The 10,398-nt window shown below is 38.3% G+C and overlaps 1 protein-coding gene across 3 annotated transcripts; it reads right to left on the bottom strand.

Moving 5' to 3' along the window:
- Positions 1 to 286: 286 nt before the first annotated feature.
- st3gal5 (ST3 beta-galactoside alpha-2,3-sialyltransferase 5) lies at positions 287 to 10,386 on the bottom strand. 3 transcript variants are annotated; one of them, XM_041048346.1, is made up of 8 exons: positions 10,346 to 10,384; positions 8,746 to 8,862; positions 5,843 to 5,990; positions 5,076 to 5,282; positions 3,939 to 4,075; positions 3,439 to 3,625; positions 2,856 to 3,014; positions 294 to 2,021 (listed from the first exon to the last, which is right to left on the bottom strand). In XM_041048346.1, exons 1-8 carry the CDS (start codon positions 10,351 to 10,353, stop codon positions 1,764 to 1,766), a joined length of 1,221 nt encoding a protein of 406 aa, XP_040904280.1. In that variant the 5' UTR covers positions 10,354 to 10,384; the 3' UTR covers positions 294 to 1,763. The 3 variants fall into 3 exon arrangements, with proteins under 3 accessions (XP_040904283.1, XP_040904280.1, XP_040904281.1); XM_041048347.1 differs by having other exon boundaries at positions 299 to 2,021; positions 5,843 to 5,963; positions 10,346 to 10,386; XM_041048349.1 differs by lacking the exons at positions 5,843 to 5,990; positions 10,346 to 10,384 and having other exon boundaries at positions 287 to 2,021; positions 8,746 to 8,863.
- Between the last annotated feature and the right edge of the window lie 12 nt (positions 10,387 to 10,398).

Raw genomic sequence — 10,398 nt, forward strand, 5'->3', positions numbered from 1 at the left:
TCAAAATAAAATTCATGCTATATACATAACTTTCTACGGAGTAAACGATAATCTAAATACACTAGATCTAAATACAAAAAGACAAGATTCTTCTTTCGGAAGAATATTAAGTAAACTAAAACAAGACTTTAGTCTTCACAGATTGTCTTTTTATGGTGTAGCGATGTTAGGGCATTTTTACACTCCCATTTTGAAGGCAAAATTGACTGATTTCCGGTCATCATACAGATAGTAGACTGCCATCGGATTGCAATGCACGACATGTCTAATGACGTGAAAGACATCCAACTGATCAAGCACTGATCGCTTCATTAAGGTTTTAATTTAATTATGCCGCTATCTGAAAACTATACATGAAATTCAACAATCACTGTATGTATGAGTGTAAGACAGGATGCAACTTTTATTGTACTACCGGCAGACCTTAAGCCACGGTTGGCAAGGTTTCACAAGCCTTGTCAGAGTCTGACCAGTGAGCGTTACTACTTGCACAAAGTGCAGTGTATGAGCCGTTTCTGAGGCACAGTCTGTCTCTGATTTGGAGCTGCTGAGAGGAAAGTAATAGGTAACATTTAACCCGCAGTGTCCTGACCTGTGTGCACTCTCTTTTACAGTTTAAAAAGTACACGTTTTGTGGCACATTCAACTTAAAAACAAAGCAACCTGACTTCTGCATATCTTCACTGTAAACAAGGCGAAGCCTCAGTTATTAGCTTTTTTGAAACTTGTGCAGTAGCAGCAGCTGTAACTCTGGACACTGACGTGAATTGTGGGTTTATCAAGATGGTACATAAAAGGCCAAACACAGAAGATTTAAATCCTTAAATTATAATTGAAAAAAGACATAAGACAAAATAAAGACATAAACAAAAAGAAACATTTGAAAAACATCATAGAAAAAATACTGCATCACTAAGAGTTTAGGTAGGTGCTTTCATTCATACTTTCCACTGGTCAAACAGTGCAAAAGAAACCCAAAACAAAACAAAACAAAAAAACAAACAAACAAAAAAAAAAACAGACAAACTTTTGTCCATTTATTTGAAAACTACATTCCTTTAAACTTCTTGGAGGACAGTGTAAACTTCTCATTTTAACTGGGTATAGGACTGACTATAGGTTAATCCTTACATCTGATTTGTTATTCAGTTAAGCTGCCCTGATGTCAACTGTATTGGCTATTAAAACATTTTCATGAAAACACAGGAAATGACTATCTCACTCTGAAATGAAATGTGTTGTGACGACTGAAGACCTGAAGCATAAATACATGAACATTTTAAAAGTAATTTCAAAAGTTAGAATGTGCAACTTCAATGTTATAAACAACATTACAAACTATGAATAATGACACGTTAAAAAAAAAAAAAAACAGTTCACATGTAACACATCTCATGTTCACCTTTCACAGACCAGCTATTTTGGAAGACTGCAAAATAAACAAGTTGAGGATGTAAAAAAAGAAAAAATAATAATAATATGAACATGACAATATTGCATTACCAGTTGAAGAGCTTAATACTACCAGAATTACAGTATTCTCTTTTGTTTTCATGTCCTATGCTCTTCAAATTAGGTGTGATTTCAGTCTTTATGCCAAGTTTCTCTCTTCTCCATTTCTTTTCTTTCTTTCTTCTCATGTGTGTAAATCCTTTGGTCTTGCCATTGCCTTTGTGTTTTCTCCAACAGGATGTGTTTTGTTCTTAAAAAGCAAGCACTTTACAGCACAAAAGGGAAGTGCTTTACAGTGACATGTCTGGAGGTCAGCTAGGGCAGAAGGAGCAGTGAATCCCCCCTGTCAGATCAGTGAGGACTCCCTCTCTGACCAGGCTTTTCAGGAGCTCGGTCTCTCTGTCCACATTGTGCATCTTCTGCTGCTGCATGGCACTCATAGGCAAGTGGTCATGATAGTGCAGTGGCGCCCCCTGCTGGGTGAGGTTGTAGCCAAAGCCCGCCAGGCTGACCTCATCACACAGCAGACTGGCTAAATTCAGTGCAGACACCCCCAGGGTAGGCACATTCTGCAGAGAAAAACAAAGAACCAAAACTATTATTAAAGACAGAAACATTATTGTCATCATTTTCTATCAGCTGTTTTTTTTTCCTAATATTGAATTTTATCTGTGTAGTTACTCCTTTTACAACAAAAGCCATCAGTAATAGTCACACTGTATTAGAGAAGAATGATCTTAATGTCATTATTCTCATCCATTAATAGCTCGCTGAACTCTGCCTTTAAATCCTCAATATGAATACAGACACTGTGAAGTAGGTGAGGAGCCATTACTGAAAATGATTAGCATGCAATGCAAAGCAATGGACACTATTGTTATTATAGGGGGACTGGAAATGATTGGTGTCAATTTCAACATCTAAAACTGTAAACATTTTGATTTGTACTGCTTAAAAACACACAATCCAAAGACTTTGTGATGTCTTTGTGATCACCACACACACTAACGTTTTCACATATCTCACACTGTAAAAACAGCACTGTATAATGAGAGGAATCTGACCGAGATAAACATCACTGTGACATTTCCATATGAGCACATGTCTACAGTACAGGGAGAAGAAAGAACACATACCGCTGCTGCATATAAGAGTACATAGTGTGTTTTGTCTTCTTTCTAATTAAATTCAAACAACTGAAAAATAAATTCTACTTCAAAAAGTTTAAATATTAACATTTTGATTGTTGAATATATTCAACTGTAAACAGGTTTATACAGTAAGCAATCTGGTGTTAAATAACAGGAGACAAACTGAATCCCTTAATCTAGTGGTTATTTAATATATGTCATTTGTGACAACAGACAAACAGATTTAATCCCTGGTTTGGGAATGTGTATTACCTTGTCCCAGCCCCACATGCGTGATGTGGGTGGAGGGTACTTCAGTAGTTCTAATGCAACCTCTCTAATGACAAGTGGGTTTAGAAGTCTGAACTTGTGGCGCTCAAGAGGGATTTGACGAGGAACCGTCTGCCAGAAGAAGAGCCTGTCCCACAGAGGCTGCAACACAAAGCACAGCGGTGTCACAGCAAGGATCTATGACAGTGCAAACTTTATTTATCTAAATAATTCTTTCTTAAGACTACAGATCAGCTTTTGAATCACAATTCATGACTCTATGTTCTGTGATGGTATCAAGATTTAAAAAAAAAAAACATCCGGAGTATTAACTGTTTCCTACTGCAAATATATGAACAGAAATGTATTGTTTTGCCTGGATTATTTCTCAATTTTCCATCTTTTATGTCTGATGCTGTTTCTGATGCTTCAAACCAGCTAACATTTCTAGACTGAAGCTGCACAACAAGTGTAGTATTTCACAGTTCTCATGTTTAAATAAACCACATCATAAGTGGATATATGATATCGGTACAATACAAAACACACACACACACACACACACACACACACCACCACTACTCACCACAGCAAGCTTGTTGATCATAGCAGAGATCCAGCTGATGTCTACTCTTTTATACACCACAGCGACAAACAGAGTGTCTGGGTCTGTGTCGACCCAGTGGAGCGGCGTGCCTTCTGGGTAACTCATCCTGATGCTGGTGCGATTTCCAACGTCAACACTAAACTCTCCCAGAGGACCACTGTTTAACCTGAAGGAGGGGGGGGGGCACAGATTTTTACAGTAGTACATTGCCTCGTGGCTTTATTGATTCTACACAGTGGGAGGTGTCAGTGGTGAGGATTATTATTACCAGAATACGAGACACTAGGGCCAAACTCAAGCTCAGGCATGGATTCACAGCACGCATTTGTTAGTCAAATAGGTTTTTGAGAACTCAGTATGTTACAGTATCGACGCTCCTCTGGTCTCTGTTCCTCATCATGACCACAAGCAACGCTGCCAAGGACCGTTTTGTGTAAATTGGATTAATACAGTCGTATCATTGCATTTGTGTTTCTAACCTGATAATGGTGTTGAAACGGTCTATGAGTGGGCCCAGCTCCAGGCCTCTGAGAATGCCTCCATTTCCCATGACCACACAGCGCTGACAATCATCTGCTGTTGTTTCCCGCTGAGGTGGGACTTCATAGTCTGGAAGCTTTTCAGGAAAATCAAAAGATAGAATGATTAGATTTACACCCCCAGAAGGTGCTGTACTGACAGGAGCATTGTTTTATTGACATATATACATATTAAACTTATGTACATTTACAATGTTTTAATGGGCTACGCAATGTAGAAATTAAAATTAATTGGATTTTATTTATTATTATTTAAACCTTTCAGATACCTAAACTAATTTATCCTCAACTACCTTATGCTAGCTTAAACGACAGTTAGATGCCCCACTCTTTTCTCAATCTGTCCTTGTGCAAGAGCTTATTCCAACATTCTAATGGCTACTTCCAGCATGATAATATACCGTGTGCACTGCGCAGTTGTGCAAACTGTGCAAATGAAATTCACCATGTGCATTTCATTTCATCATGCTGGGCAAAAGTCAAACTGGTTTCATGAATGTGACCGTGAGTTCAGTGAACTGCAGCGGCCTTCCAACAGAACACCTTAGCCAGTTTATAGTTTAACAGCAAAAGCAAATGGCACCCTATTAGTTAGGATGTCATCAGTGATATTATACATTTTTGTTCTTTAATGTGAAGCTATTACATTAATGTATCATAAAAAGTTTTCAGATATCGATAGATAAATTAGTTCTCCTACAAATATGTAGTATTATTCCATATTTATATATATATACATAATATGGAGTGGTAAATTAGTATTTGTAGATCGTCAACTTGGATCACACATTACATTCTCATTACTGTTATCGAATATCTTGCATCATCATTCTGAGTAAGATATTGCCTTTTTTTTAACTTCAGCATTTGTACCAATTTTTTTGGTGTAACACTTTGCAGCTTCAAATCAAGGTTAGACTCTTCATATGACACACAAAGCTTCTGGTGTGTTTCAGTATTGTCATTTGTCACATGATCAAGAATGTTCAAGGAGCCATTAAATAAATATGACTACCTGGTAAATAACTGTTAAATACTAAAGAAATAGAATGACAGAGAGAAAGAAGTGGCATTCACCAGATTTAGGAGGTCCTTCACTTTTTCCTGAAGCCCTTTGAACCCAAACGGTGGTGGATACTGGTAAAGGTCATCAGAGAGCGGCTTGTTCTTCAGGAAGGGCTGGGTCACATAACTGTGAGAATGGAGTCGAGCTAACAGGCGCCGCCTGGTGCTGCCAGGACGACACTGACCCTCCAGAACTCTGAGCACATGCTCATGCACCCGCTGCGAGCAAAACAGAGGTTATGGAGACAACATGGAATTACAGTGTGACAAACTGCGGCAAATTTCAGAGCCTGATTCACTGCAGTAAGTTCAAAGGGGAAGTTTAAGGGGTTGAGTATCATGTCAAATTAGTATCTAATATCCACACTGCAACAGTGTCTCATCTCATTAAAGGAAGCTGAGTCAAAGAAGAACTTCATTCTGTAACCACCAATTTCAAAATGTATTTCCTGCAATGTTAAGGCAGTGTAATCATCCATTCTCATGAATAAATAACTAATTCAGCTCTTCTTGCTGAATTGTGATTCATTTTCCCAAATCATTTCATGTATCCCTACAGATCAATCATATTAAAGATAGAAAACAGATGCTTAAAGCCCACTGTGCAGCCATATGTAGCTATAAAAACAAAGGGCGTGAGTTATTAAGTCGAGGAGAAGCATGTATCAAAAATATTTCCTCTCTGATACCAGCTACGTCCTGTGCCACCCATTCTTCTTTCAGGACACTGATGTACTTGAGCAGGAGACATGAAGACACCTCAGAATGACCAGTCTTACCTTTCTATGTGCAGGGTTGATGTGCCACTTCAGAGGTTTGTGTGACCCTGTTTCAGTCGGCGGCAGGGAGACCATCACCAAAAACAGAAAGACTAAAAGCCCAACCACCACAAACATACGCCTGGAGACAGGCACACACACAGAGGATGGTGAGAGGGGAAAGAGGGACAAAGAGTTGTTTTAGAGTAGGAACTGCTACAAGAAACATCAGCACAAGAGAAGACAAGCTGACAGAACAGAAGCAAATGATAAGATAACCACAGGTAGCAAGAATGGCTGTGGTAGTTTTGCGGGTAAAACACCACGATAAAGTACGTCTATTTTAAATGCTACCAGCTAAAAAAAACATCATCACAGGGAAATAGACAAAAAGCTCTCCAAACACACCTGATCAGAGTGTTGGTACAGGTGAGGTGAAGGTGAGGTATATACTTAGTAAGACACAGGTCATTGCTTTGTAAGCTGCAATGTTACTATGAACCACAGTGGTTTCACTGATGCCCACTGTCAGAGGTGCAGGCTCACAGCTATCAAAGCGTGTGAAGGTGCAGAGGGGAACTGTAGAGCATTTTATCTCATGTGGAAACAAGAACCACCTGCGGTTCTAAGAAAGAGAACAATGATAACAAGTAGAAGATTCTTGATTCTATCAATGTCAAGCCACAGCCTCATAGCTAGCTCTGATGTTCTGAGACTCATCTGTGGGGTAGTGTGCTGACTTTCACAGCATTACCACTTCTTTAATGGCATTACATACTGAGGATGGTGCGCAATTAATTACTCAAGACATGTTTGCAGACGAATAACAGGTTGAACTTTGTGCTCGCAGCTTGAAGTTTTAACCATATTCTGAACACAATAACACACAAAACTTACTCTTGCCAAATTATATTTTGCAATCTAAGCGAAATCTAAGTCATTATCTTCATCACAGGAAGCTGAACTCTGAAAGTGTCTATGCTTTTACATTTTCAAATTATTTGTTAAAAATACTTCATTTTCTAACCATAATCCATCACATAAAGTCCAACCTTGAACACCTCATGTACATATGTATATATGAAGATATGTTTTTTATTTTTTCTGATATTTGGGTATATGTATATTCTAAGGGGTGGGTATTGTAATATTTTTTATTTTATTCTATTTTCATTTTTATTTTATTTATTTTTAGATTTTTTTTTTTATCTTACCTCTATCTTCCTACTCTTCTGTATACTATGTTTCATTTTCTTCATTTTCAATGGGAGTTAGATTGTAACCAAAGAATTTTCCCTTTGGGGATTAATAAAGTTACTCTGTTCTGATCTGATCTGAACTCCTGATACCCAGTAGCAGCTAATAAGAGTTTCAGCTTTCTTACAGCATGTGAGAAAGGTACATTCAGGATGTTCAGCTGACAAGTCAGCACGCTGTCAAAAGCCACTGAATAATGCTTTCACACTGAAAGACCTTTACCTGGCCTGGGCTAAGAAATACAGTAAGTCAGAATAACTGAATGAATATAAACATGAATATAAACATGTATCCTATGAATGGCTGCTCTAAAACTACTGTACATGCATTTAGTTCATGGCAAGAACTCTAGTTAAGATAACACTGCATGTGTTATCTTAAGGCTGCAGTTAAATGTAACTGAAGCCTTTCCCATACACAGGCTCTGTTTGGGTGGCCCACTCAGGCAGATAAAATCCCTCTATTTCGACTCAGGTAAATCTTACATTAGAACGTGTTATTTCACTCTTTTCAAACTAAACCATTTTTAGGACATCTGGAAATTGTAGCTACAGAAAATAACCAGGTTACACTCTCATCTCGAAACTGAGTGAGTCTCTGCATGCACATCGGTCACAGGCCACAAGACAATACCCACCACTTTCTCATTGTTAGTCTTTCCCTCCCAAAAGCTAAAAAGGTCCTACAATTAATCCCTTCAAGCTACTCAGTTTTATTCATTCCAGCAGAAAATGTGTGCTTTCTGGCTGAAAGTGAATGTTACTTGTGGTTGGGAAAATACAGTGGTGAGTAGAGTTTTCAAGAACACACAGCATTCATTGCCATTGCAGAAACATAGCTTTCGATCTTGACAAACTAGCCTGGGGATAAGGTGGCTAGCCTTTAAGTTTTATATCAGTCACTGCTTTATTTTAGCAAACTGCCTAAGGTGGATTAGACTGATCTAAGAGGAGCTATAGGACTATCCAAACTTGTCAGGCCTGCTACTGAGTACAGCAGTAAGCAGTCATTTAAAAAGATGGCGTGAAAATGTGAAATGATTGTGCCTGGTGTTACTGGCTTTATCAATCAGCTGATTGTTAAAGCAGATGGTATGAAGATGCCCATATCCTGCCTCCATTAAAAAAAAGCCTTTATCCCTGGGTTGTACTAAATTCTAGTACCCCCCTTTCACTAAAAGCATTCTGTTTAGTCTTGTCAGCATCCATTAGCTTCCACTAAATGTTATCAAACTGGTTATTCAACCCTTCAACATTAACAATATTCATCTGCACTCTCATGCCATCTTTTCCCTACCACATCTATTGTTTACTAAAACCTGAAAAGGGAGGCCTAACTTCTAACTAAACTGCCTACATCATCACTAAAGTAATTACAAACTTTTTTCACAACCAAGAGACACAACAAAATGGATATTTAGTAGATTAAGTTAAAAGAAAAAAAAAAAGAGAACGTGACAGCTTTTACAGAAACACCCTTCCTGTTGACTATTTGCAAATACAGTGCACTGCTTTCTGTTTCAGAAAGCAATTTGGTTTTGGCCTGTATGATTAGTTTCAGGCTTATATGATGTCCAACTCAGGACACATGAAAGCAAGTTAGCTGCGTCTATCTAAACACTACGGTTCACAGAAAAGAGTCTTTGTGTAGTGCTGTGTGAAAGCTACCTGTGTCCTGGCCAGCGTAAAGAAGGCTTCATGTTGTTCTCATTCACACTGGATTGTGGGATCTCTTCTGGTATCTCTGCTGAAGCCTGAAGCCCTCTGGCCCTCAAGGGTTTGGTCCTGGACACACAACGATAGATACATATCACTAAAAGTAAGCTAACCATTAGCCACAATAGTAAACCATGTAAGATGGAACACTACAACAACAGCAGTACCTCTATGAATAACTTCATTGTTGTTTTGTGATACTATAAAGTTCAGTGACAGGTAATATTGGTAGTTGTATTACAGCAGTGCAATTTCTAATGTTGGGGCACATAAACTGGTGCTACTGGGGAATGCATTGAACAGTAAATTACTAATTTGTCATTGAAATGCAGCTACATTTTAGCTAACAATTTAGCCTGCACATCATTATAAGGACTGACCTATGGGCAACTGTGAAAAGGGTATTCAAATGGATTACTTAAATAAAGGTCACAATATCCACACTGTAAAAATGCTCTATTGCAAAGCAAAATTTTATTCGTGTATTAAAATAGTTCAAATGGTAAAATGTACTTCGAGTATCTAAAGCAGGAGTACTCAGTATGCAGAATCGGTTTTTTTTCGAGGTGTTATATTGTTTTAACACTGAATTATTATTATTACTGATGCATTAACATGCATGTGACCTTTTAGTGCTGGAGCTGGTTGAGGTGTCGCTAACTGTAACTACGTTTTAAACTTAGTGGCCACTTTATTAGGAACACATGTAATCTAAAGAAATCCAACAGTTCTTTCTTTCTTTTTTTTTTAAATAGTAAATTTAAATACATAAGTTCGGTACAGTTACGTTATTTGAGTAGATGTAGCTTACTTTCAGCACTGCCTGAGGGTTTATAAACTAGCTTTCATTAACGTTAATGTCGGACCGAACATCAAAGTTAAGTTCGATGTGGTTTATGATTATATAACGCATTTGCATTGTTTCGGGAAGATAACTGTTGCTACTACAGAACTGTGATCGTTTCGGCCCAGAGAGAGTTCGGATAATTGGCTTATTGTTAACGTTTTATCCATAAATTAATCAGTCCAGATCGCATGCAAAGGATGCAGCAGAACAGTGGCTCTGTATAAATATTCTTGGTCTGAGTGCTGCTTGGCAGCTGGTTAATGATAGACCGCGTTAGTGGTTAAAAATGCATGAGCTCTTGCCATGTTTCTACTTCGGTTGGTTAGCAATGCTTCATCTTAGTGTCGTATTTTTTTTTTATTAACGTGGCCTATGGGTATAAAAGCAGGTCACGCATCGGGATTTAACTGTTAAATTAAATAAACGTTGCCGAACCGGGCCAAACGAGGTCAGGGTATCTTCGGAGCACGGACAGTAAAATGTAAGAGCGCAGCTGAAGTGGGCTAGACCGTTACTTATACGCACCATACGACATAAACGTTACTAAAACAAGGAGTGACCGTTAGCCAGCCGCTCGCCTGCTTCGGAGGACCAAAACCGAAGCTATGTGAACTACAACAGTAATCCCTTCTGAGCCATTCAGCAGTTAATTCTATCCTTTAAACTACAATTTCTTCTTTATCATTTGCTGACTTATTTATTTACCCTTCCATGGATCCTTGCGTTGCGCCATTACGAGCCCTTCAGCAGAATATTTG

Source organism: Toxotes jaculatrix, chromosome 10 (assembly GCF_017976425.1).
Source record: "Toxotes jaculatrix isolate fToxJac2 chromosome 10, fToxJac2.pri, whole genome shotgun sequence".
In the NCBI taxonomy this organism is placed as follows: domain Eukaryota; kingdom Metazoa; phylum Chordata; class Actinopteri; family Toxotidae; genus Toxotes; species Toxotes jaculatrix.